Source organism: Scylla paramamosain, chromosome 37 (assembly GCF_035594125.1).
Source record: "Scylla paramamosain isolate STU-SP2022 chromosome 37, ASM3559412v1, whole genome shotgun sequence".
Classification (NCBI taxonomy): domain Eukaryota; kingdom Metazoa; phylum Arthropoda; class Malacostraca; order Decapoda; family Portunidae; genus Scylla; species Scylla paramamosain.
Window position 1 is genome coordinate 2,186,920 of NC_087187.1, and position 27,125 is coordinate 2,214,044.

The following is a 27,125-nucleotide window of genomic DNA, read 5'->3' on the forward strand; positions in this document are numbered from 1 at the left end:
ACAATAATTTCAACCTGTATGTGCCGATAACATGGCCAAAACAATCTGGCAACGCTGGACTCGCGGGCTAAGGACTAGTGCTGTGAGGGCAGGGGGCGTTGGTGGTGGTGGTGGTGGTGACGCTGGGGAGGCAGGGATTGGTGTTACATTGCTTTGGCCGGCACTGGTCAGTCTTGCCACACACTCTCCTAATAGTGATCAGTGCATATTCCTGGCGGTGGTGGTGGTGGTGGTGTGATTACATTGTTTTGGCAGGGGCGCTGGGGAAGGAGGGATTGGTGTTATTGTTTTAGTCACCACTGGCCAGTCTTGCCACACACTCTCCTAATAGCGATCAGTGTTTGCATATTCCCGGCAGCTTCTTCCTCCATCAAGCAGCACCAGAGAGACACAGCTACTTAAGGTGAGTACAGTGTTGGCAGCCTCCTCCTGTCAGCCTTACCGCCCTCACCGTAACACACTCCTCCCGCGGACTTCCTGTCAGTTTATTCGTTATTTGGGTGTTTTTGAGGTTATTTATTATTTATTTAGGGTTTCCTCGCATCTGAGTCTGAAAATTTAGCTAAATATCGAAGGGAGACCTATGTAAACAAACAGATAGAGGTAGGGCGTCAAGGGAATCTATGTAAACAAACAGGTAGAGGTAGGGCGTCCGTATTATGAGCTTTTATCTACTTCATCTCTTATTTACTGTAAGCCTAACACGTCACAAATTGAAGCCACATGACTAGGCTTTCATATCCGCTAGCTAGATATATCCGCCATTGCCTCATTTAGTTATGATGGAAGAATAACAGGCAAAATAGCGGCCGTCCTCTCCACTGCGAAGGGCCGCCATGTTGACTGGCTACCTGTTTCAATCTGTTGGTTCCAATAATTTTTTGGTAATTTTCTTAACTTCTTTATTCTGCTCGTATAGCATGTTTTTATGGTTTATAAAAATAATTATTTGCTTCAGAAGTGTTTTCGTTGCTTGTGTTGAGTTGTTTTCAATTTTGTGTTGCTTTACGAAAATGTGGGGTGTTTTTTTGGCAGTATTTTGACAAACTTGTTTTTTTATTTCACGCTCTAATTACGTCTTTTGTGTTTCTAAAAATCGCTTATGATTTTTAAAGTGTTTTTTCGTTCCTGTTGAGAGAAATAAGTGGACTTTAAAAATGGTTTATGGTCCTGTTAAAAGTTGTGATTACAACACTTTTTGTGTTATTGTCTCTCTATTTCAGCTTGTAACTAACTTTTCATTGCTTGAAAAAATAGTTCGTATGTTTTAAAGTGTTTTATCTTGTTGTTGAGTCAAAATGGGTGGACTTTTCAGTGGTTTTTAATCGTGTTTAGGTTCCAACACTTGTTTTTTACACAATTTCGGTTTTATTTGTTTACTTCTTGTTGCAGATAACTTTTGATGGTGTAAGATGATAGTTCAGATTTTTTAAAATTTTTTACGTTCCTGAAAATTCAAATGTTGTGGACTTTTCAATTATTTAAATGGTGCCGAATATTTCAACATATTTTCCATAATTCATTTGGATATTTTTTAAATACTACTCAAGCTGGAGCTGTTATAATATTGTGAATATTAGATAAAGTATTTGTCAAGTCAGAATATATAAGGCATTCGAGCCTAGCTCCATTTTTTCGAGGGGTCAATTTCGAAATGAAATCCGTTACGGTACGTAAAATAGCCGTGACGTCACGGCCGCCATCATGAACCCGGGACCTTGATCGGCCCCTCTGTCTCCTCGGTAATATTTATCGTACTTTGCAGTGTTTTCCTGGTGTTTCCACGTGTTTCTAAACTCAGACGTGTAGATAAGAGTAGAATGAGTGAGAAAATAAGAGAAATAGAGGAGGAAGAGGAAGGGAGAAGGAATAGAGGAGGTGATAAAACAGGAAAATGCTAAGAAAACAATATTTAGGTTAATTTTTCCTGCTGCCCTGTCTGTCTTTGTAGTATTTGTCTTCCGTGACTGTGCTTTCAGTGTATTTGGTGTGTTTAGGGGCTGTTGGAGTGTGTCTGGAGGTGTTTAGGGGGTGTTGGAGTGTGTCTGGAGGTGTTTAGGGGGTGTGCGGACTCTCTCTCTCTCTCTCTCTCTCTCTCTCTCTCTCTCTCTCTCTCTCTCTCTCTCTCTCTCTCTCTCTCTCTCTCTCTCTCTCTCTCTCTCTATATATATATATATATATATATATATATATATATATATATATATATATATATATATATATATATATATATATATATATATAACCTAAATTCTGTATTTGGAAAGTGTCAGTTTTTGCATAATATTTGGAATAATTACATATGTACGATAATTTTACCAGAAGTACAATAATTTCAACCTGTGTAGTTCGATAATATGGCCAAAACAATCTGGCAACGCTGTTACTCAATGACTCAGTCCCGCGTGTGCAATGTTTATCGCCTGACGATTTCATCATGCCTGAAGTTGTAGAAAAGAGGAAGCGTGTTGTGCTTACACTTAAACAGCTGATCAGATCAGCTGTTGATTAAGATCAGCTGATCTTTGTTATAGTAAGATGCGTGAGTGTATGGTGGTGATTTTTTTTTTTTTTTTTTTTTTTATTTTTTTTTTTTATGTAGGAGTGACACTGGCCAAGGGCAACAAAAATCTAATAACAAAAAAGAATACCCACTGAAATGCCAGTCCCATAAAAGGGTCAAAGCAGTGGTCAAAAATTGATGAATAAGTGTCTTGAAACCTCCCTCTTGAAGGAATTCAAGTCATAGGAAGGTGGAAATACAGAAGCAGGCAGGGAGTTCCAGAGTTTATCAGAGAAAGGGATGAATGATTGAGAATACTGGTTAACTCTTGCGTTAGAGAGGTGGACAGAATAGGGGTGAGAGAAAGAAGAAAGTCTTGTGCAGCGAGGCCACGGAAGGAGGGGAGGCATGCAGTTAGCAAGATCAGAAGAGCAGTTAGTATGAAAATAGCAGTAGAAGACAGCTAGATATGCAACATTGCGGCAGTGAGAGAGAGGCTGAAGACAGTCAGTTAGAGGAGAGGAGTCGATGAGACGAAAAGCTTTTGATTCCACCCTGTCTAGAAGAGCAGTATGAGTGGAACCCCCCCCCAACATGTGAAGCATACTCAGCATATTCAAGTATCCGGCATGTTGGCGGTCCCATTGATGCTGGATAAGAGGGATTTTACTGTATTTGAATTTAGTGATAACGGATACGAACGACTTTAAACATCAACATGTGATAATTGCTTTCACGCTTTTGTTTATATACTTCACTTGAACATTTGGTGGTAGTTATGTGCCTTATAGCTGCAGGAGGTGCTGATCCGGAGTGTGGAGGGTGTGCTGGCATGGCTGGGGAGTGAGGAGGAGCCGTGGCAGGGGCCCCGGGTGAGGCTGTACCTGGTGCTGGACGACAACCAGGTGTTGCTCAGCCCAGACCAGGAGGCAATCATCTCTGCTTTCACTGACCTGTTCAAGGAGGTGAGTGGGGCAGGGGGGAGGGGACACAAAGATAATAGTGACACCTTCCCAATAAACTAAGGATGTATGTTCCTTCCTGCAAGTCTTGGGTGGAATGTGAAACTGAAAATGTATTATTGCAGCTGGATGAGTGTGTGCAGCTGTACCGTGGCACCTGGGAGGAGCCACAGCCCCCAAAGGTGCCCCGGTGGCGGCTGCGCATGGCAGAGACTGACGACTCCACTGGTGATGGTGGCACTCCCGTGCCACCACTCAGGCCACTTGAGCCCCGGCGAGAGACTCTGGTGGTGAGCCTTTCCGAGCCACAGTGGGCTGCCTTCCATGACGCCCTTGCCTCCACTGTCCACCACCGCTTCTCCTCCGCCAGTACCTACCTGCACCAGATCTGTGGGTGTCCTTGTGCCATAGATAGACAGATAGATAGTTAATTTTATTGACACCGCCAGTTTAGTAAAGTTACTCGGCCAGCACTTGTCTCCAGCAGATCTGTGGGTATCCTTGTGCCATAGGTTGATAGGTAAATTCATTGACAACATACACTAATATGGTTAAGCTTTACAGATTTTTAGATCCAAACTTATTCTTGATCATTGTATTCATAATATACCCTCATAGAGACTGAATTGTAAAGAGAAGGATGGATTAGGTAGCAGATGGGAAACTAATTCTGCATGTACAAGGATGGAGATGTAGAGAATAGGATATAGAAGATGGATATACAGAAATTAAATTGTAAGAGCTATGCATAACTTTTGAAGAAGTGTGTAGTGTGTCAACAGTAATGAACAACACATCTATTCCCTGACCACCACTTCCACCCCACACAGCAGAGGAGTGGCACCCAGTGCTGAGTGGAGGTGTGCGGAGTGAGGTGGAGGAATTCTTACACCTGGACGCCCAGCTGGAGGAGTATGCTGGGAAGGTGCTCCACTTCTCTCGCTATGTGGAAAATGCCAGCCACGTGCCCACCTCCACTCTCCTCCATGTGTTCAGGTGATGTGAAGTAAATATGTAGTTGTCTACCTATTTATGTACCAGCCTGACATTCCCTTAAAGATAACTATTTGAGATAAGTTGTCTATATACATTCACAAGCTTTCCATCATTTTTGCAATCAGTCATGTGTAATTGTTAAAAAACCCATGAAATCACTGGGGATCAAACCTCTGCTAGGACACTCGCAGAAATGCAGGACCAATATCTTACCAATCAAGCCAAAAAATGAATGGATTTGGGTTGGCCTTGACTGTCCTTTCCCTACACACTGAACAAAGACAAGTATCAGAAAAATTAGTGTTCACTGTGATTTCTACTTGAAGATCCTGTTGATGGAGTTAAGTATTTTTTTTCAGACTGATTTCATCTTAGTTTTTCTGTATGTGTGGTAGGTTGGAGTACCAATTCCTGCGACAGAGTCTTCTCTCAGTGTCTTCCTCCTTTGTATCTGTGTTGAGGGACCGTCTTGTGGCCGACCATCGCAAGACTATCCAGGGGTGAGATCCTCTTTATATATTGATGCCATACAACTCTGGTCCATACTGTGAAACATCTGCCAGCACCTCTACTACATTCAAAAGACTAGTTGAAGCTGTATGAGTTTAGAAGGGTGTTTTTACATTTTTTAGTGAGAGATTAACAAGATTTCTACATTATTAAGAGAGGAAACACTCTTGAGAACCCAGCTTATCATCTCTGTGGCCTTTGAAAACATTCATGGTGAGAGGGCAGAGCATTCCTGAATGTGGATCGATTTTGTGGTGCTTAAATCAGTCAGTCAGTCAATCTTCATGTACCTTTTTTATCCTCATGTCTACTTACCCTCTCTCTGTCTCATAGATTGAACCAGCAGTTTGAAGCCATCCATAAGCGCATTCAGGGAACCCCAAAGTCCACAGAACAGCTGTTCAAACTGATGGAGTATGTGGAGGAGGTTCGGCGCATTACCATCCACCGCCTGGCTGAGGAGGTCGGGGACATGGTAGCCAAACTGAAGGTGAAGAAGTGTTGTCATCTCTGTGCACTTGATTTCTTATGTTGGTCTCTCTTTTCTTTTGTCTTCCAGGTTCTTTTGTTTCCTATCTTCCTTTTCTCTCTTTTTCTCTGTCACTTCACCTTTTTGTATACATTTCCCTCTTTGTTGTCCTCTTTTCTCTCTTTTTCTTTAGCCCTTCAATTTTTTGTATGCATTTCCTATCCTTTGTTCTGTGATGTCATGTACTGAAGGTGATGTGCTGCAGATCATCCTGGATGTTGTGCACCTCACACCTGATGACCTGACCACCACTGCAGCTGTCATTGTTTGGCCGGCCAAGCTGAAGCCCGTGGTGGACCGTGCTGTGGAGGTGAGTGTGGTGTTAGTGGTGGTGTGGTTCAGTGTGGAGCTGGTCAGGGATGGAAAAAGATGGAGAGATTGATTGACAGGTTTATAAGTGGAGAAATGTGGTGGTGGTGGTGTGGTGCAGTGTGGTGCTGTTCCGGAATGGATAAAAACATATAGATTGATTAATAGAAATGTTTGTAAATGGAGAAATGTTTTGTTTGGTGAATTGTGATGTAAGAATGAGTAACACTTCTTGACATACCTTTGTTCCTCACTGACAGTCCCTGGAAGACTTCAAGCAGGAGTTTGAGGAGCGGCTGGTGGAGCGAGCTGGGGAGGTGAGCCATACCCTGACCCGCATCCAGCAGCTGGTGACGGAGCTGGAGGAGCTGTCTCAGGTGGCCCACGTCAACAAATACATCAGGGTGAGGTGCAAGGGAGGGGGAGGTGGACGGAGTGGTGGAAAGTGGAAGAGACGTACAGCTGAGAAATTTAATGACTATATACCTCATGAGTTTCTTTTGAATTTTTGAATACTGTGTTGTACATGCCACTGCTCTTTTACAACGTATTCCACTGATCTGCTACTCTATTTCGGAAACTCTTATGTGTGTGTGTGTGTGTGTGTGTGTGTGTGTGTGTGTTATGACTTGTGAAACACTTCTGTGCTGCACTTCACTATTTTCAAAAGGCTCTGTATAGTTAAAGCTACAGATGATTTTTAGAGTGTTTTATGGTTCTAGACACTTTAAACACTTTATTATGTTTGTCTGTAGTATATAGATATACTTGTAATATATTTTAGAAGGACAAACAGCCCATTTTTAAGCATAGGCTTTTTGGGCACACATACACACACACATACATATATAACAACTAAAAAATTAAATGAATACAGATAAATAAATAAATAAATAAATAAAAAAAAAATGGTTTGGAGGTAACTAGAGAGGCAGGAAAGAAAAGAAAAGGAAACTACTAATTTTAACTCAAGAGAGGGAAACTGGACATAGATGTATGGTTGAAGCAGAATGACATTGTATTATAATATATAAACAGCTGGCAAGACATATATGTGCTTGAGTAATTTAGCGAAAAACAGTAAGGGTACATAGACAGTTGCAACTGAAAACACCTATATAAGGGAAAAATGCATACACATAGACATACACATATACATATATAAACTAGAAAAGATATGTCAGTAGTGATAACAAATGTTCTTTTAATTTTCTCTTAAAACTATTGAAGTTTATTGATTCTTTGACATATGTTGGAATGCTGCTCCATATTTTGGGACCTTTGAACATGAGAGAATGTTTGTAAAGAGTTAAGCTGTGGTGAAGAACCTGTAGGGCATATTCGTTACGTGTGGTGTGGTGGTGGGTGTGCGTCAGAATACTGGTAATGTTGGAAGCTATCTGTTTGAACATATATGAGGCAATGGAGAAGTTAGATAGGTCAGAGAGTTGAAGAATATTCATAGATTTAAAGAGTGGAGGTGTGTGTTGGAGGAAGTTGCTATTTGTCATGATTCTAATAATTTTTTTTATGTAGAGTGTTTAGGGTATGTAGATGGATTGGGTAAGTAGTGGACTAGATAGGATTACAGTAAGTTAAATGTGGAAATATGTGGGCATAATACATCATTTTCATAAGTAATAACAAGATTTCTGCATTATCAAGAGGAGAAACAGCCTTGACAACTTGACTAATCATCTCTCTGGCCTTTGAAAATAGTTGTGGCTAGAGAGAGCAAAGTGTTTCTGAATGCAGGCCTAACTCACAGATGTTGTGTCTTACAGGAAGTTAAGAAGCTGGAGGGACGCCTGGAGAAAGTGAGTGGCCTGGTGGAATGGGTGAACCAGGAGGAGGCACTCTTCAAGTTCCAAGTGTCCTCCTTCCCCTTACTGACAGAACTCAAGGTGGGTGGTGCTGCTTTGCCTTTGTATTGTTTTTGCACTCATGACTTCAGGAAATTATGTATCAGTTTGGTTTCCTTCAGAGGATTAGATTGTTGTTGTTACTAACCTTTCAAACCAAGCATTGCCCTACAAGGAACTTTCAGAGGATTATGTTGCTCTTACTGATCTCTTAAACCAACATTGCCTTTCTTCAGGAGTGCCTGGTGCCCTACGAGGAAGTGTCAGAGGGTTATGTTGCTCTTACTAATCTCTTAAACCAACATTGCCCTTCTTCAGGAGTGCCTGGTGCCCTACGAGGAACTGTTCACCCTGGTCATGAAGTGGCGCAAGTACGAGAAGTACTGGATGGACGGGGACTTCACCACACTGGATCCGGAGTTCATTGATGTGGAGACGGAGGAACTGACCAGGTATGGGGGATGGAATGGCGAATGAGACAGAAGTCATGTGTGCCCATAATTGTGATGCAGTGGTTATATAAAGATGGTGGATGCATAAATTGAAGGTTACGTGTTTTTAGAGGATACGTGAAGGGGTGCTCACTGCTTGTGATAGAATTCATGTATGCCTCTATAATGATGTAGAAGTGTTTACATAGAGATGGAAGTAGTAAGTGGGAATTGCATGTCTTAGAGGATGTATGAAGTTAAGACATCAGCTAACTTTGTCCTTGGATAGCTGAGCAAGAAGTTATGAAAGTGAGACAAGTTTAGAGGATAAAAAAGGGAAGCTGTTAAGAATTACATGTAAAAATCTTGTGTGTGTGTGTGTGTGTGTGTGTGTGTGTGTGTGTGTGTGTGTGTGTGTGTGTGTGTGTATTTTTCTTTCATATATATATATATATATATATATATATATATATATATATATATATATATATATATATATATATATATATATATATATATATATATATATATATAGCCAACTGCTGCTCCTGTATTGTCTCCTTCCTATGACTTGAACTCTTTCAAGAGGAGGGAGATCCCAAAACATCTATCCTCCGATTTTGAGTGATCTTTTTTTTTTTTTTTTTTTTTTTTTTTTTTTTTTTTTTACCTTTCCTCATTTCAGTGGGGCTCTGTTTTCAATCTTTTGTTGCTCTTCGCCAATGTCCCTCTTATATAATAAAAATAATAATAACTTGTTCAATTATAACACTAATTTTACCACACCCCAGAGAGTTACTGCGACTGCGCAAAGCTTTCAAGACAAAGTTCAAGCAGCAGGCACTGGAAGGCGACCCGAGGAAGGCACGGATGAATCTGGAAGACCCAAACCCTGCCAACCTGCCGGGGCCATTGCAGGTGTGTGCCTTGGCTCTGAACCAGATCAAGGCCTTCAAGCAACATCTGCCCCTCGTGTCTGTCCTCTGCAACAAGGGGCTGAGGCCACGTCACTGGCACAGCCTCAACAAAGCAGCTGGGTTTGATATCACCCCTAATGCTGGCACCAGGTAAGTCTTGTACTGTCAGATATTCCATACCTAGGCCTCAGTTATATGATTTAGACCCTAGACATCTTTGTAATAGAGAAGAGAGGAGAAAAAGAGGGAGAGATGTAGTTAGATTTCATCTGTAGGTCAGCAATATTACCCCCTATTGCTAGCACCAGGTATATAGTCTTAAATATCCCATACCCAGGTCTTATTTATATAATCTAGGCCATAGACATCTTTCAAATAGAGAGAAGAGATATAGTCAGATTCAATTTATAAGCCAGCCTGATGTGTTCTGCAGCCCTAGATATCCCATACTTGGCTTACAGTTCTTTAATTTAGACCCCAGATATCTTTCAAATAGAGAAGAGGAAGATAAAAGGAAAGATGCAGTCAGCTTGATGGTTTGTGCAGCTTGAGGAAGGTGGTGCAGATGAAGCTTGGGGGGTTCCTGAAGGAGTTTGAGGTAGTGAGCAGTGGTGCCTCGAGGGAGTACAGCCTGGAACGCTCTCTGGCCAGCATGAGGGAGGCCTGGAGCACCACCACCCTCACCACCGCACCTCACCCGTAAGTACCTCCACCATGTGTTGCTTACCTTTTAGTATACAGGGCCTGAGCTTTACTTGCGTGGTTCTTTATATGTATTCATTTTGTCTTTCCTTCTTTGTTTATGCTTTTGTTGTTATTTGTTATCACCTCTTCCTCTAGTACATCTACCTGTTGTTATTTACCAAGTAGAATACAGGCCCTGAGCTATACTTTTGTGTGTTCTTGTGCATGTGTTCTTGTATGGTTTTGCATCATTAATGTGAAGTTAATACAAAAAAGGAAAATTTAAAGTGTCAAATAGAAATGGTATGTGTGTGTGTGTGTTGCAGGGAGGTGGCAGTGGAGGTGGTGGTGGGGCTGGAGGAGGTGCGTGCCTTGGTGGAGGATCATCTCATCACCACACACACCATCAAGAACTCTCCCTTTGTGGCTCCTTTCAAACGTATGTCCTTCACACACACACACACACACACACACACAGTAAACATAGATGTGGCAATGGGACAGCACAAGTATAGTTCACTTCCTGTATATCACAAGTAGGCATTTAGGTAAACATACATACACACACATCAGTATTTCCTTTATATCTCCTACATTTAACATTTAGGTATTTCAATATGAGTATTGTAAGATGCTAATTATGATAAAAAAAGTTGTCAGTCATTTTATCATTTTTGTTGCAGTTACATTTAAATAAGAGCAGTTGATTGTTACTATATCCATAGAGTTCACTCCCTTACAATATAGTCTTTCCTGGTGATTACATTTCTGAGCCCTTGTTTGTTTGTCAGGGTAACTTACAATCTGTTGGTAACTTAGACTGGTGGTGAGTGTCTGTGTGTATTACAGAGGAGGTGAAGGAGTGGGAAGCAACCCTGAGGACTGTCCAGTGTTCTCTCTCTGTGTGGTTCAAGGTGGGAGTTGCTGGCCTCATATTTTTCTGTATCATTTAGTGTAGTAAGGTGGGCCATGAGACTGTCCTTTTCAACTTGGGTCTAGGAGTGTGAATGATCTGTGTGTGACTGTGTGGTGCCAGGGATGTGTATGTGAATGTGTGGTGCCAATGTGTATGAGAATGTATGATGCCAGTGATGTGTGTGTGTGTGAATGTGTGGTGCCATGTCTGGGTCACCATGTGTGGGACTGCCAGCCTGGTAAATAGGTAGATAGTTGTTTAGTTTATGGTGGAATCTTTGAATGTAGTATTTTTATTTCCTTCCTTGGACTGTAGCATCATCTAATCTAGGTTGCATTGGTGAGAAACCTTAATTTTGTGTATTTCAGCTCCATCTTCTTAACTAACATGCTTTATTTCATCATATCTCCATGTCTTATTTATTATGAAACTACATACTAATAGGAAGCAGTAACAAACAGTAACTTTAAGAAATATAGCATGCAGGATTTATGTCTTACATACTTTGAACTGCAAGTGATGGTTGTCAAGTGAACATCAAGGAAATGGCAATCTAGGGCTTCTGATCTTGATTTTGTTTGGTCTGTGCAGGTCCAGACACTTTGGGTGGACCTGACGCCTCTCTTCTCCACTCCAGACCTTCCCCTGCAGCTGCCTGAGGAACACAAGATTTTCCTGGTGAGACCTTACTGAGTGGAAGCTTATTGAGTGAACACTAAAGAGGCAAAGGGGACTTGTTCATGAAGGGGTGCCTCTTCTCTGTCTATTTTATTGGATTTACTATGTTCATCTGTCAGTCATACCCCCTTTGGAGTATCATGGAAACAGATATCTGAAGGTGGGATGAAAATGACCTTGAGAAGCACTGTGGCTTGGTATTAAACTCTTGACATGGAGGTATAAAATGCAGGACCTTAGATATCAAAACTATAATAACTGTTAGGACTCAGGATAATTTTTTACTTAAACTCCAGTCAGTACATTTCCTTACTACTTCTGTCTTGCCTTCAGGAGCTGGACTGCAAGTGATGTGCTCTGGCAACTAAGGCAATGGCGGCCAAGCACCCAATTGCTTTATTTCTGGCCTCTATGTATTGTTTCTTGTTGGAGATCAGAGATAACTAAAACTTCTCAATCTTTTTTGTTCTCTAATCTTACCAGAGTCTCTTTCTTTAGTGCTTCTGTTACATGGACTTTTACCCATGCTGAGGAAGAGTAGGAGGAGAAGAAGGAACATACAAAGGAATAAATATATAAAGGAAGACCAAACAGCAACAGACATTGAGGTGCCTACTTGGCTGTTTGGGTATTTATTCTACACATCTGTTAGTGGAGAGACAATCCTTACTGCTTGTGTCTGCTGCAGGAGCTGGACCGCAAATGGTGTGGTGTGGCAGCAAAGGCGGTGGCGGCCAAGCAGCTCCTGGACCTTGCTGGGGACGAGAGGGAGCTGCAGGAGGTGTCGGGCTGCTTGCAACACCTGGCTGTCCTGCAGAAGGCTGTTCATACTTACCTGGACAATAAGAGGAGAGTGTTCCCAAGGTTTGTGCTCTGAGGTTGTTATATAATGTTTGTCTTGTGTCTTTTGTTGTTTTTATGTAAGTGAGCTTTCCTATACTTTTTTTTTATATTTTGTTGCTTGTATCAAGTATTTTGTGTTCTTTGTTTTAGGCTGACAGATGAATTCATATCTCAACACAACACTTTATCAAATCCTTTATTAGATCCTTTACTCTTTATTAGATCCTCTTTCTCCACATCAGATTTTCCTTTTTTATATTTGTAATTACTTTATCCAGTGACTACTTTTAGTCATATACTTTTCTCTTCTCAATTCCTTTTTTTTCCCACACATTTATTTAATCCACAGACTTTACTTCCTATCCAATGAGGAGCTGACAGCCCTGCTGTGTGAGAAGGAGCCAGCAGGACTGGAGCAGCACCTACGCAAGTGTTTTGACGGGGTGTTCTCCCTCCATCTGGATGCCGACAACAACGTGGAGGCTGTGGGAAGCTTGGAAGGGGAGGTGGTGCCCTTAGCAAACAAGCTGGCTACTGCCCACGCCTACAGCAGCATTGAGAACTGGCTACTGCAGGTGAGGGAGGAGGGAATGGTAGGCAGGGAAGGAGGAAGAGAGAGATAGACTATGTGTGATAAGAACTGGCAACTGTAGATACCTTTTATAATAATATTCTTGATATACACTACACTGTTTTCAAGTTTGAGGAGGAGCCATGGCAGTCAAAGGGCTAAATAATTGTAAAGTGGATAAAAGGCAAGAAGTTGGTGGTTCAGGCTGAGTGCAGACCCTTGGACAGTTCCAGGAGGCCCTCACATACACCCTCAAGATCATAGTGTCTGAGGGTGCTGACGCTTGGGCCCGGCGTGGGGGAGGCGCTACTGGGGACCTGGATGCCCTGCTGCCACCGTGGCCCCTGCAGGTCATCCTCACGCTGCGGCACATCTTCTGGACGGCCGAGGTGCACCAGGCTATCTGTGGCGGCACCCTGGCCTTGCAGGAGTGTCTGGCTAGGTTGCAGGTGAGGCGTTGTGGTGTCATGTGGTACACCTAACTCTTATTCAGATTGTGATGACCTAGACATGGAAGACCCACAGTTCCACTCAAGCAGTGGAGGAATGTTGTGATGTAGTGAATGCGTGGTTTTCTGAACCTAAAAAGTAAGCTGTCTGAAATGTTAAAAGCCTTGTTTTTTTGGTGGATTTTGGTAATAACATGAATTACAAAGAAATATTTTACACCAATGCATAAAAGTTATATATATTTGTGCACACACACCCTAACTTATGAGTGAGGGAAATAGAAGTGCATGCCTTTCAGGGTGAGGTGGAAACAAGTGTCACCCTGGTGCAGCAGACATCCCTTGGGATTCTATCACCCCCTACCAGTGGCCCACTCTCCCCAGCACCCTCTTCCACCCCAAGTGCCTCCAGCGTCTCCCGCACCTCAGACCCAACTTCACCCCCCTTGACAGCTGAGCCAGACTCCCCCTCCATCCAAGCTCTTGAGTCCTCCCCTCCTGCCCCTCCCCTCTCCTCCACCCCCGTGCCCCCTGCCCCCACCCGTGCCTCTGCTGCCGCCCCCACCGCCACCCTGCAGAGTGCCCCCCGCCGCCACGCCCTCTCCACCCTGATCCTTGGGGCGGTGTATGCGCGTGACGTCCTGCAGGAGATGGTGGAGCAAGGGGTGACCAGTGAGGAGTCCTTCACCTGGATGGCTCAGCTCAGGTAAGCAGTTCTGCTTGTTTGCTTCTGGTTTGAATTTTGTGCCTGATTTATTTTGTGTGTTTTTTTCTGTGTGTTGATATATTTACCTATTTGATTGATTTTTGTTTGTGATGTATTTATTTTTTGTGTTTGTTCTCATATTGATCCATCTGTTTGCTTCCATTTATTTCTATTTAATATTTTTACTAAGTGCTGGTTTAAATTGCTCACATGTTTATGTAATCTTTTCATTTACTTGTTAATTTAGTCATTTATCCATCAGCTTCAGTCTTTACATATGTTCATTTATATATCAGTGTTTTTGTTTTACTCTTCTGCCTCAAGTTTCCCATGTGTTAATACAATCATGGTCACTAATTTTACATGCCTCTCTCGCAAGAACACACCTTACCACCCCAGACTGTACCTGCGGGAGGCAGAGGTGGAGGCCCAGCTGCTGCACTGCGGCCTGCCTTGGGGGTGGGAGTACGTGGGTGCCCGGGGTCGGCTGGTGGTGACGCCCCTCACCAGCCGCGCCCACCATGCCCTGGCCAGTGCCTTCCACGCCCACCTTGGGGGAGCACCAGAAGGCCCAGCTGGCACTGGCAAGACTGAGACTGTCAAGGTTAGTGGTGGGAGTTGGGTGTGGTCAGGCAGAGAATGTTTATATGAATTCCTGGTTCCAACTTGATAATCTCAGAATATGTTCAGTTGTCTGCCATAACCAAGTACAAGGCAGAAATACAATTACTGTGTTAAGTAGAACATAATAATCTTCAAAAGTAAAGATATATTTGTGGAGGTTTTTAAATCCCTCAAGCCTTATGATTAAATAAGTGTGGTGATTACAGATAGTTTCTTTAAATTGCTAAGTTTTGTAATATCGTAAGCCTTGTAATTTGATGTGTTGTAAGTATAAGTAAGATTCTATAAATTGTTGAGTTTTAAATTTTTCATGCCTCTGTTATACATGTGATAGGTAGACACTGTTTATATAGTTTTGAATCTCCCAAGCCATATATTTATGTAAGGATAATACAGAAAGAGACTTAATATTTATAGGGCCATCTTATAAGTGTATTCGACTTGGATAGTTACAGGTGTAGCGTTTTGTTTACTATGATGTTTGTTTTTCATTTATTTATTTTTATTCATTTTTATCCCCTGCAGGATCTGGCTCGTTCTCTGGCCATCAACTGTCTAGTGTTCAACTGCTCAGATGACCTGGACTACATCTCCATGGGTCAGTTCTTCTCTGGCGTTGCTGCCTCGGGGAGCTGGGCGTGCTTTGACGAGTTCAACAGGCTGGAGGTGAGTTCTGCCGTCTGCGTGAGATCTGACAGTCAGCAGAAAGGAAAGTATTACCATAGCTTATTGTACAGGGATGCTGAGTGTGGTGGTGTGTGAGGAGGTGTGTGTCAGTGCTGGTGGCTCATGCAGGGATGCTGAGTGTGGTGGTGTATGAGGTGGTGTATGTCAGTGCTGGTGGCTCACGCAGGGATGCTGAGTGTGGTGGTGTGAGGAGGTGTGTACATGACAGTTAAAATTAAGATTGGTGCAGATTGCTGGGTGTTTAACCGTCCACAATGTTTACTTGCATTGCTTTCTGTCGGACAAAAATTAGGTCATTATTTATTCTCCTTTGCCATTTTCTAATTTTGTATTTTGTATCTGTATTATGTATTTTTGCACTGGTATATTTGTCAATAAACTACTGCTACTACTACTGTGTCAGTGGTGATGCCTGAGTGTGGTGCTGAGTGTGGTGGTGTGTCATGGTGCTGGTGTCACAGGTTGGGGTGCTGAGTGTGGTGGCGCAGCAGATCCTGACCCTGGTGACTGCCCGGCGGGAGGACCGAGACACCTTTGTGTTGGAGGGGGGCAAGCCACTCTCCCTGGACCCCCGGGGCTTCCTGGCTGTCACCATGAACCCGCAGTACCCCGGCCGCGTCCCTCTCCCTGATAACCTCAAGGTGGGTGTGGATCTGCTTCTGCATTTCCTCCTACCTTTAACCTCAACTGTTTCAACAAGAAGATTTTAAAGTTTTGGATGTTCGTCTTTTATTGTACTCTATAAGAACTAGCATTTTCAGAGGGTCTTTTCTTTATAATTTTTTGTTGATCAAGGCCCCTCTTGCATTAAAACAAAAAAAGTGAATGCCCAGGATGTTCTTTTTAGTGATGGTGTTTGTGAATAGTGTGTCCTCTGTCCATTTCTTCCTGTGTACTTTACCAAAAAAAATTGTATTAATTAAACTTGCATCTACTGATTTGGTACATTCATCTTTTTGTGCTTTAGAGTTCTTAATTTGATCTTTTACTCTGATTAATAATTAGTAATACTTTTTTCTTTTGCATATGAATGATAGGTAAAGGTTTTGCTTTCCCTAGAACTGTGGTAGGAAGAGCAAAGAGGCATTTCACATTCCTTTCAGCACATCAGAGAACACAAACAGACCCTTCTTATCTCCAAATGATAGTTAAAAGCTTTGTTATCTTTGGGACTGAGGCAGGAAGAGCAAAGAAGTGCTTGCTTTTCCTAGCACATCAGAGAACATAAGCAGACCCTTCTTATTCCTGTATACAGTTGTTGCTGCGACCAGTTTCCATGATGGTGGCCGACTACCAGTCCATTGCGGAGGTATCCCTGCTGGCTGGCGGCTTCCTGCATGCCCGTCCGCTGGCCACTCGCCTGGTGGGGGTGATGGAGCAGGCCTGTCAGATGCTGGAACCACACAACCATTATGACTTTGGTAAGTGATGGAGTAAGTGAGTGAGGTGCTGGATTTGTCTGGTCTTTTGTAAGTTAGGTGTTGAAACCACATGATCCTTATGACTTCGGTGAGTGAGTGAGTGAGTGAGGTGGTGGGTGTGTTTGCTCCTTCCCAAGTCAGATGTTGGTACCCCACAATCACAGTGACTGGTTAGTGAGGGAGTGAGTGCTAGACTGGTGTTTGAAGTAAATAAACCATCACTATACTAGACATGAACTCTTCTCTTCAGTTCGTACAACTCTTTTTCACTTACCTTGTGCTCAATTTCCTCCAGGCATGCGTGCAGTGAAGACAGTGTTGCTGGTGGCTGAAAGGCTACGGATGACCTTCCCCGGATGGTCTGAGACGGAGGTGGTGGTGAGGGCACTGCGGCAGGTCAACCATCCCAAGCTGGTGGCACAGGACACTCATACGTTTGAGGAGATCCTGTGTGACTTCTTCCTGGAGCTGCCCCCCACCCCTAGAGCTCCCCTTGATGCCCTTACTGCCTGCATTGAGAAGGTGTGTGTGTATGTGTGTGTGTGTGTAGGAGCTATTGGCTGGTTATGGTACTAAATTTTAAGCATGCACTCTTTAATTAACCTACAAAACTATGAAGACAAGCTGTTCATATCGCTTCCCTCCATGGGTGTGTGTGGAGAGACAGGTGTGTGTGCATTTAGGAGCTATTTTAAGTGTATATTGTGTACTTTAGGAGACATTTTCTTGCTAGACTGTCATGTCTTAACCTATAAAACACCCAAGACAAACTATTCATCTCGCTTCCCTCCATGGGCATGTGTGGAGGCAGGTATGTGAGGCTGACGGGCTGCAGCTCAACTCAGAATTCCTACACAAGATGGTGCAGCTGTACGAGACGTTGAAGGAGCGGCACGGTGTCATGGTGGTGGGACCGCCTGCCTCTGCCAAGACCACCACTATTAAAGTCAGTATTGTTAGCTTCCTTGTCCTTTTTCCTTGGCTTTTCTTCGTTTTCTTTGAGTCTGTATTCTTTCCCCTCTTGTTTTTCTATATTGTTCTTTATCCTTGTTCTCTTTCTCTGTTTTCTTCACTTTTTTTTCAGTCTGTTTCCTTTCTTCTCTATCTCTTCTCTATTTTGTCTTACTTTCTTATCCTTATCCTCATCCTCTTTCCCTTCCCTATCTTGTCCCGTTTTGTTATCTGTGTTCTCTTTTTCTGATCTTTCCTCATTTTTCCTCAGTTCCTTTGAGTCAGTATTCCTTCTTCTCTTTCTCTTTTCTATTGTGTCCCATTTTATCCTCTGTGATGCCATGTGTTACTCCCCATAGACCCTGGCCAAGGCTCTGAGTCTCTTTGACCCCAACAAGCCCATCGTTCTGGAGATCATCAACCCCAAGACAATTACATCAGGGCAGCTGATTGGCTCACTGGACCCTGCCTCCCGAGAGTGGTCAGATGGCCTGCTGTCTTTGGCTCTCAGGTAAGTGGTGGTGGTGGTGGTAGTAGACTGAATTGTAGACTGAAAATTTATGAATATGTGATAAGGTATGTAACAAAATGATGATGATGATGATGGTGGTCATTGTGGTGAAGTAATGTGGTAATGGCAGGCGAGGGAAGAGAGAGAGGTGCTGGCTGGTGCTGGATGGCCCTGCTGATGCATCATGGGTGGAGGACCTCAACACGGCCTTGGATGACTCCCGCAAGCTGTGTCTGCCGTCGGGGGAGACGCTGCCACTCCCCACACACATGGCTGTCATTTTTGAGGTGCTGGATCTCTCTCAGGTGTGTCTCCTCTTGGACCGTGAGAGTTTTATTAATTTTTTTTTATAAGGAGAATCTATTGTCACTAGCATTTTTATCTGGTTTCCTTCATCACAAATATCTGTGTTGCCAGATTTCCATTATCACCACTACTCAAGTATTTACAACACAAGATTTCCACTGTCACAACTACTCAGTCCACCACTCCTCCATCAGGCCTCCCCCGCCAGTGTGTCACGCTGTGGTGTGGTGTACGTGGGCAGCAGCACCCTCTCCTGGCCGGCCCTGCTGCACGCCTGGTTGCACTCACACTCTGAGGCTGCCTGGTGGAAGGAGTACTCGCCTCTCATCCAGGACCTTGCCACCTGGATCCTGCCGCCCATCCTTACATTTGTTCTCCATCAGTGCACTCACCTCCTCCCTGCCTCGGAGATCTCCCTCGTGCGGTAATGAGTGTGGATGTAGTGGATTGGTGCTGGAGTGTGTGTGTGCATGTGTATGTCCTTCTGATAATATCTTGAAGGTTGAGGCAGTGCTGCTGTATGTCTGTTTTTTTCCAAGGTCTTTGTATCATATTAGTGCAAGCTACTCCCTTATAACTTACGTATTTCATGTCGTATATAACATCAAAGTTGAAGATGATCATTCCCTTGAGTTAGTTGTCTAAGACTGTAAGGTAAGCTGCACTTTGTTCCTCCCTGACTTGTGGTTTCCGGGTTAATGCTGTGCTATATCACTCCCAGAGTGGTGGTTTCCAGAGTAATACTGTGCTATATCCCTCCCTGAGTTGTAGTTTCCAGGGTAATGCTGTGCTATATCCCTCCTAGAGTTGCATTTCCAAGATGATCTACAACTTGTCCTCACTTTGGCAGTTCCTTGTTTCCCTTGATGGACACCATAGTGCAGGATGCTCTGCAGGACGCCACAGTCTCCCAGAAGGACAGTGCCAAGCTGGGGCCTACATGGACTACAGCTGCCTTCCTCTCAGCCCTCACCTGGTCGCTGGGTGGGGGGCTCACGGCCACCTCCAAGGAGACCTTCAGTGAATTCTTCAGGAGGCTGGTGATGGGTGAGTGATGGGGGTGGTGGTAGTGGTGGTGATGGTGGTGGTGGTGGTGGTGGGCTGGACATAGTTCATATTCAGAAACATTTTGCTGTCTCACCACCATTTTGAAAGGCCACAGAGGTGATTAGCTGGATTCTCAAGAGTTTCTTCTGTTAATAATGTAGAAATCTTGATAATCTGTCACTCTAACCATACATTCTTAAAAACCTGTGTAACCTCAACCACAGCCTTCTGAATGTATTGGAGGTGCGGCATAGAAGTGTTTCAGAATATGGCCCTCGTACTCACCATCACTTGTTTATCTGTCAGTGTCCTGTTATAAGTGGAGTGAGATTGATTCATTGATAGATTGTTGGCCTGAGAAATTAAATGCAACTGAAAGGCTTAACATAGCAATCCCCACAGGTTACAACTCGGACTTCCCCGCTCCTGCCTCCATTGGTCAGATCGGCTGCCCATATCCTGTGGAAGGCACTGTATTTGACCTCATGTTTGACGCCAAGCAGAGGTCATTCTGGCGACCCTGGACGGAGGTCATCAAACACGCTGAATGTCCAGAGACCACCAGCATCTCCACTATCCTTGTGCCCACAGTGGAGTCCGCCAGGTGAGGGAAGTGAGGCAGGTGTTGCAGGTTGAAACTCAGAAGATTTACTTTATCTTGAACTTCAACCAGTAAAGAATTGTCATCATCATCATCATCATCATTCTGTGCAATAGTGGAGTCTGTCAGGTGAGGGAAGCAAGGCAGGTGTTGCAGACTGAAGCTCGGAAAACTTATTGTATTTTGAAATTGAACCGGATGAAGGAGTCTTATCATTATCATCATCATTATCATCATTTTCATCACTTTGCTTACCTTGAACTCAAACCAGATAAAGAACTATCATCATCATCATCATTATCATTTTGCATAACATCCTCACCCCCAGACTGGAGTACTTGCTGGACGTGTGTGGCCGGGCCGTGGGTGGTATGCTGGTGGTTGGGGAGGGGGAGAGTGGGCGTAAGGTGACCACCCAGCACTACCTCCGAAGTCTCCCCACCACCTCTGTTGACACCATGACCTTCCCTGTGACTCCTGCTGCCACTGCCCTGCCTCTGAAGGTGAATTTTTCTTTCTTCTTAATATTAGAGGGGTTCTCGCCATGGGCAAGAAAAAGATGGCAAAAGATTAGAAAAATAAAGGCTCACTGAAGATGCCAATTCCAAAAGAGAGTTGTCCAAAAAGAATATCCAGAATTGAAAATAAAAAGGTCCGTTGCATAGAAATAAAAAATAAAGTTAAAATTCTATAAAAAACACTGAAAGATTAAAAAGATGAAATGAACAATAACTAAATAAAAATTAAAGGTAAGAAAATAAATAAACTGAAGTACTAGACAACAAAGTGAACACTCAAATTCATGCTGGTGCAGAGTCTGGTGCTGAAACGACTTGAGCAGCGGGCGAATGGCACGTGGGGGGCGAGAGGCGGCCGGCGCCTGGTGGTGCTGGTGGAGGACCTTCACCTGGCAGCTGAGGACCAGCACCATGCCCGGCCACTGCATGAGGCTGTGAGGGAGGCACTGCAGCAGACCACCTGGTGAGGGAGTGAGCAGTGTGGTGTCAGGGAATACTTGTATGTGTGAGTGAGTGTGTATGTGTGTGCATTATTTGTTTCAGGTGCCCACTTTTGCTTATATATAGATGGAAACAGTGCACTAGCTAGATGAAACTTGCTAATGAAGTATTCCTTTCTCATTTTATGTATTTACAGGGTGGAGGAGGAAGGCACAGGGCGAAGGGTGCTGGAGGGTCTTACTTGGATAGGTGGCGTCTCCTTGAAGCTGGGCAGTCAACTGGAGCCGCGCTGTCAGGCCTCACACGTGGTGGTGGCTGCTCACCCTCTCCCACATGCCACACTGAACCGCATCTTCACCACTCAGTTGAACATCTTCCTCCGGGTGTGTCCCTATGAGGAAAGATTTGCATGTTTTCTTTTTAATGGAGATTGACCTGGGGAACAAAAAATGTGAGAAAAATCCAAAGAAAGAACCAAAAACTTGCCTTTCTTTTTCTTTTCAATGTGGAGACCAGCCAAGGGAACAAGAAATAGAGCAGTCTAAAGAAAGAGCCAAAATGGTCCGTCAGTTTAGTTCCAGAGGGTTTGATTCTAGATGATAGTTATGGAGGTGATGACAGGAGAGTAATGCAGCTCATCTCTTACCTGTGCCAGAGTGGAGGGTTCGTGCCTGACATGTTCACAGTGGTGGCTGGAATAGTGGAGGGAACGCTGGCTGTCCTCCGCCACACTCAGTCCACCACAGCAACCACCACCACTGCCACCAGCCACCAGATCTTCAACCTTGCCACAGCCGCTAGGGCGATCCACTCTGTCAGCTTCCTACGCAAAGAGGCGATGGACACCAAGAGGCACTTTGTTAGGTACAGATAGTTAGCCTCGTGTTGAGTCATTAACTACACTTCATACTCTCTTAGATGGTAGAAACTCCTTATAGATTCCCCCTACCTCTTTTCACAGCCACATAATTTGAAGAGGAACATTTGATATTAATTTCTTAGTGATTAATAGAATTACAATGAAAGCTGCATGAAATTCAATATAAAGCAGACACTTAACAGTCCTTCTTTTGTGTCATTAAGTTTTCATCACCTCTTCTCTTCTTCTTTCTTCTCTTTTTTCTCTTTTCTTCTCTCCTGTGCTATTCTTTTTGCCCTCATTCTCCTTATCCTTTTCTCTTTATTTCCTCTCCTCTCCTCTCCACTCCTCTCCTCTCCACTCCTCTCCTCTCCTCTCCTCCTCCTCCTCCTGGTCAGGCTGTGGGTGCATGAGATCTACCGGGAGTTCTGTGACCAGCTGACGGAGGGGTCTGAGGTGCAGCCCATCTTCACCATCCTGGTCACCACCATTCGCTCTAACTTCAGGGACAAGATCCATGTTATCTTCGACAAACTGTGCAATGAGGATGGATCGGTGGGTTTGTGGCTCCAGATTATCTTTAGAATTATTACTGGTGCCCTTTTGGTTCAGTGAAGTTCATGTTGGGTTTATTCAGTTGGTGTGATATAGCCGGAAAGTAAATTTAGTAAACTGGTTGTCCCTTTAGTTTAGTTTTCTCTGTTGATTCTTTTAAGGAGCCATAGAATGTGTATGTCTTTTATTTCTTCATCTATTTTTAAACTATTAGTTACCTTTTTATCAAAAACTAAACTGGCCACCTCTTTAGATTTCTCTATTCATTTTCCTAAGGAGTAGCAGGATGTGCAAGCATTTTTTTATCTGTTTTTATCCATGACATGTAAAAAGAAAGTAACAGTCAAGAATTAAAGAAGTAGTAATGAAAGTAATCTAGTAAGGTCCAGTGAGGAGAGTAAGAGGGGGATTTATAGAGAGGAACTGTGAGTGTGATAACCTTTAATGTGTTGAGAGGTAGCTGTGTCCTGGAGGTGCTGGAGGTGTTGTCTCCCTCATCAGAGGTTGCTACTGGAAGCCAAGGCTCAGCAGGAAGGATCCCAGGAGAAGGGGGAGGAGAAGGATGCTGAAGATGGCAAGGAGAGGGATGCTGAAGAGGATGGAGAGGAGAAGGATGCAGAAGAGGAAACACAAGAGGATAATACAGAGGACAGTGACTCCAAGGTTCATGGTGAGAATCCAGTGATGAAGGAAGAAGAGGAGGAGGAGGAGGAGGAGGAGGAGGAGGAGGAAACAGAAGAAGAAGAGGAGGCCACAGAAGATTCACAGAAGGAAGAGAAACAAGAACACAAAGAAGAAAATGAAGATGAAGAAGAGAAAGAAGATGGTGAGGAGGAGGGGGAGGAAAAGGAGGAGGAGGAGATGGAAGAGGAGGAAGAAGAGGAAGAAGAAGAAGATAGCAACTACCCCATTCCACAGGTCATTTATATACCCATCAGACTTCCACAGCAGCAGAGGAGGTGGCAGACTGGGCCTTCCTGCATCCACTGTCAGCAACACTTTCACATCACAACTGATTGAGAAGCATCACCTTTTCTAACTATTTCTTTCCTTTGCAGTCATGGTCAGTAGTCAAGTAATGTACAACACCCACTTCCACTGTACCAGAATTTTCTCACAATTTTAAGACTGGATCTGCTAAAAATCTACTAATTGTGAGATTTTGTTAGACTATCAGTTGATCAGAGGATGTAAGCTTGAGGGAGAATATAAAACTTAGAAGTGAGCAGCAGGTTGAAATTTTCCTCAATCTTAAGACTCTGGATCTGCTAAGAATCTATCAAGGTTTTGCTAGACTATCAGCTGATCAGAGGACATAAGCTTGAGAGAGAACACAAAGCTTAGAAGTGAGAACAGCAGGTTACTCAGCTCCTCACCATGACTGTGCCTCCTTCAGAATCTTGGTGAGGCACCAGGCAAGTCCACAAGACCACTATGATCTCAATCAGCTGGGTTTCTGTACAGGGCTGTGGCTACTAAGGCCCAATGTGACCCTGCTGTGACACAAGACTCACCTGTGTGCTGTGTTGTGTTGCTTGTGTCTCAGCCCTGCCACAGTGTGTTCCTGAGGGCACGGGTTGAGTTTGTGTTGTGTGGGTGTGTTTGTGTGTTGGTGTTTTGCCCTAACTCTGTGCTGGACTCAGACGTCACTAAGATATATTTGCTTTAATGCGTAAAGGCAAAAATATCTCAAGTGAGGACGATTTTTCAATGTTTTTTTTTTTTTTCTCAGGATATCATGGTATGACAAATTCTTCAACATTCTTCACCATTTTTTACTATTTTGACTTTTCTGTGTTGTCTAGTTGTACTGTAGTGTGCGTGTGATGACTTGCCATCTCTGAAAACTCTACAGAAAAAGTGCCTTGTTTGTGTACGTACTATAAATTGAAAGGTATAACTATATATAATAATTTCTATGGATTTATATATAATTATGCCTTTCAGATACACCACACCCCCCCACAAACACATGAAAGTGATGTTTGAGTGCTTGTCTCCTGCTGTTTGAGGCCTTGAGTGTCTGCCTGCTGGAAGTTTTGTGTGCCTCAGCTACTTGTCATGGAAACAGACTTGAGTTGCATAGATTTAGACACATACTTGATGAGCTCATGCAATCTCATACACACACACACACACACACACACACACACACACACACACACACACACACACACACACACACACACACACAGATAAATAGATAGATAGATAGATAGATGTTTATTGACCATAAGTTTCTGATATACAGTATAAATACTACTGATAAAACTGCAAGAACAAAGATGTACAATAAAAACTCACTTGTAATTGTAGCCAGTTGGAAAACATGGAATACTGGAACTGGTAACTAAAACACACACACACACACACACACACACACACACACACACACACACACACACACACACACACACACACACACACTCTCTAACCTTCCTCTGTGCCCTCAGGTGACAGAAAGTTGCCTGGAGAGGGCATGCTGGGGTGTGACGGGAGCAGGCGTAGACACCCCGGTGGCTGAGAGACGTTATGAGGAGGTCACGGACTTGGGGCAGCTGCAACACACCATCACAGCATACATTCAGGACTACAACTCCTGCCACTTGACGCCCCTCAACCTTGTCACCTTCAAGTGAGTCCATGGCCTTTTCTCTTGTCTTTCTTCTGAGACTTTCATTAGGAAGCATGTGGCTGAGTCTGCCTGGGAAGTCTTTGGGTGATTTGTTCTTGGGATCCCTCTGCTGCCACCACTGTGATGCTCTCCCTGGAAACATCACAGACAGAAATTGATGTGAAGGTGGGATGAATTAGCTGTGACAGGCTTTTGTTAGGGATTGAACCTCTGTCAGTACACTCAGGGAAATGTGAGTCCAACACTTTACCAGTCAGGCTGAGATGAACACTAACACCTAAGTGAACTGTGGTCAGCCCTGACTATTGTATCATTTCTACCTTGTAGGATTCATAAAATTCTGATGAAATAAGCAGAATTTCCTTGTAAAATTGTAGCAACTTTCAGATTGTACATCTATGAGAGTGGTGATGCTTGTGGGATAAATAACTGTTGCTATTACTCTTATTTACCACCACCACCACCACTACCACTACCACTACCACACGTCCACCAGACACATGGTGGCACAAGTGTCTCGCATCTCCCGTGTACTGAGCCGTGCTGGGGGTCATCTGCTGCTGGTGGGGGCTGGGGGGTCGGGTCGACGTTCCCTCACCCGCCTGGCAGCTCACATCTGTGGCCACACCCTCCTGCTGCCTCGCATCACCCCTGACGATGGTAACAAGATTTGCAAAAATTTAACTTACAAATTCACTTAACCTCTCCTGTAGCAGTGACAACATAGACAAGCTGCAATTTGTGATTCAACATATAAATTCACTTTAATGACCTCTCCTGCATCACTTACAATACAGGCTCATCTTGGAAACATTCAACTTATAAACTCACTCCTATAACCTCTCCTACATCACTAACAATATAGGCTCAGATAACAAACATTCAACTTACAAATTCACTTCTACAACCTTTTTTTGTATCTTGCATCACCACCCAGATTACAGAGAGGTGAAGGAGGCGGTGAAGGAGGCAGTCATGAGGGCAGGTGTGGATGAGTGTGCCACAGTGGTGGTGGTTGGGGATGCAGCACTACATCACCCAGCCGTCCTGCACCTCATTAACACTCTCATCCTCACCGGCAACGCACCAAACATTCTCTCCCCTGAGGATAGGTGTTACCTGAAGGAGGTGAAAGAGGCAGGGAGGGTGATGTGGGATATGTTGATGTAGTTGTGGGTTCATGATATGGTGATGTGTTAGTGTGGATCTGTGAGAATACATACTTTCTCAGTTGATATATATATATATATATATATATATATATATATATATATATATATATATATATATATATATATATATATATATATCAATTGAGAAAGTGTGTATTCTACATGTCGTAATTTTTGTATAAAATTTGAAATAAGATTTTTATCTCAGATATTCTTCAGAAAACTCAAAGGACTGTTTTACATATGTATAATGGTTCTTTTTATGTAAAAAAAAAACTTATCACAGTAGTTAGGGGAAAATTCTTTAAATTAAAATTTTTTTTCAAGATTTTTAACACAGGTCCAGACCTGTGTTAAAAATTAAGAATAGTCAAAACATCTCTGTACAATTTTAGTTTGTTACATGAGTTTATTACAAGCCATTACTGGAGAAAAGAAAAAGAAACAAAACATAAATTGAATCCCCCATCTTTAGTCTTAATGTTTTGTATCTGTTTAGTAATTACAAACATAACATGGACAGAGGCTGTGTCTGTACCTGGAGGGACGTGAGGTGACAGACAGCGAGGTGTGGGAGGAGCAGGAGAGGCGAGTGAAGGACTTGGTACATATAGTGGTGACCTGCCTGCCCTCGCCCTGCCTGCACCACATCCTCACTCACTACCCAGCCTTCACCACACGAGTCACCATCAACTTCTTCAAGGTGACTGTGGTGTAATTCTACACTGCTTCATAATTATATATAATAATAGTAATAGTAGTGGAATACATACAGTAGTAACCTCAGTAACGTATCCCCTTCCTTAGCGGTGGCCGGAAGAGGCGTTGGTGAGGGTTGGGGAGCACTATCTGGTGGAGGTGTCTCTTCGGCGCTCCATGAGGGACACAGTCATCTCTGCCGCCACACTCCTGCATCAGCTGGCTAGGTGTG

General features: G+C 43.5%; 1 protein-coding gene across 5 annotated transcripts in view; it reads left to right on the forward strand.

The window, feature by feature from the left end:
* LOC135091320 (dynein axonemal heavy chain 7-like) overlaps window positions 1-27,125 on the forward strand; it is a 48,260-nt gene that overhangs the window by 7,359 nt on the left and 13,776 nt on the right. For 3 of the 5 annotated variants that reach the window (XM_063988845.1, XM_063988849.1, XM_063988846.1), the window contains exons 10-48: window positions 3,295-3,468; window positions 3,591-3,855; window positions 4,296-4,461; window positions 4,857-4,961; window positions 5,305-5,461; window positions 5,706-5,810; window positions 6,070-6,213; window positions 7,594-7,713; window positions 7,990-8,123; window positions 8,894-9,169; window positions 9,566-9,718; window positions 10,030-10,142; window positions 10,553-10,617; window positions 11,211-11,297; window positions 11,986-12,161; window positions 12,490-12,715; window positions 12,939-13,160; window positions 13,460-13,866; window positions 14,266-14,470; window positions 15,016-15,156; window positions 15,639-15,818; window positions 16,433-16,598; window positions 16,894-17,120; window positions 17,410-17,544; window positions 17,909-18,060; window positions 18,191-18,365; window positions 18,561-18,790; window positions 19,217-19,413; window positions 19,816-20,017; window positions 20,343-20,517; window positions 20,829-20,995; window positions 21,170-21,356; window positions 21,629-21,837; window positions 22,231-22,387; window positions 24,841-25,022; window positions 25,519-25,682; window positions 25,960-26,150; window positions 26,718-26,897; window positions 27,002-27,120. In XM_063988845.1, coding sequence (XP_063844915.1) covers window positions 3,295-3,468; window positions 3,591-3,855; window positions 4,296-4,461; window positions 4,857-4,961; window positions 5,305-5,461; window positions 5,706-5,810; window positions 6,070-6,213; window positions 7,594-7,713; window positions 7,990-8,123; window positions 8,894-9,169; window positions 9,566-9,718; window positions 10,030-10,142; window positions 10,553-10,617; window positions 11,211-11,297; window positions 11,986-12,161; window positions 12,490-12,715; window positions 12,939-13,160; window positions 13,460-13,866; window positions 14,266-14,470; window positions 15,016-15,156; window positions 15,639-15,818; window positions 16,433-16,598; window positions 16,894-17,120; window positions 17,410-17,544; window positions 17,909-18,060; window positions 18,191-18,365; window positions 18,561-18,790; window positions 19,217-19,413; window positions 19,816-20,017; window positions 20,343-20,517; window positions 20,829-20,995; window positions 21,170-21,356; window positions 21,629-21,837; window positions 22,231-22,387; window positions 24,841-25,022; window positions 25,519-25,682; window positions 25,960-26,150; window positions 26,718-26,897; window positions 27,002-27,120 — 6,836 coding nt within the window. Of the gene's footprint in view, window positions 1-75; window positions 404-1,636; window positions 1,743-3,294; window positions 3,469-3,590; window positions 3,856-4,295; window positions 4,462-4,856; window positions 4,962-5,304; window positions 5,462-5,705; window positions 5,811-6,069; window positions 6,214-7,593; window positions 7,714-7,989; window positions 8,124-8,893; window positions 9,170-9,565; window positions 9,719-10,029; window positions 10,143-10,552; window positions 10,618-11,210; window positions 11,298-11,985; window positions 12,162-12,489; window positions 12,716-12,938; window positions 13,161-13,459; window positions 13,867-14,265; window positions 14,471-15,015; window positions 15,157-15,638; window positions 15,819-16,432; window positions 16,599-16,893; window positions 17,121-17,409; window positions 17,545-17,908; window positions 18,061-18,190; window positions 18,366-18,560; window positions 18,791-19,216; window positions 19,414-19,815; window positions 20,018-20,342; window positions 20,518-20,828; window positions 20,996-21,169; window positions 21,357-21,628; window positions 21,838-22,230; window positions 22,388-24,840; window positions 25,023-25,518; window positions 25,683-25,959; window positions 26,151-26,717; window positions 26,898-27,001; window positions 27,121-27,125 lie in introns of those variants that run through there. The other 2 variants (XM_063988847.1, XM_063988848.1) reach the window with 2 other exon arrangements.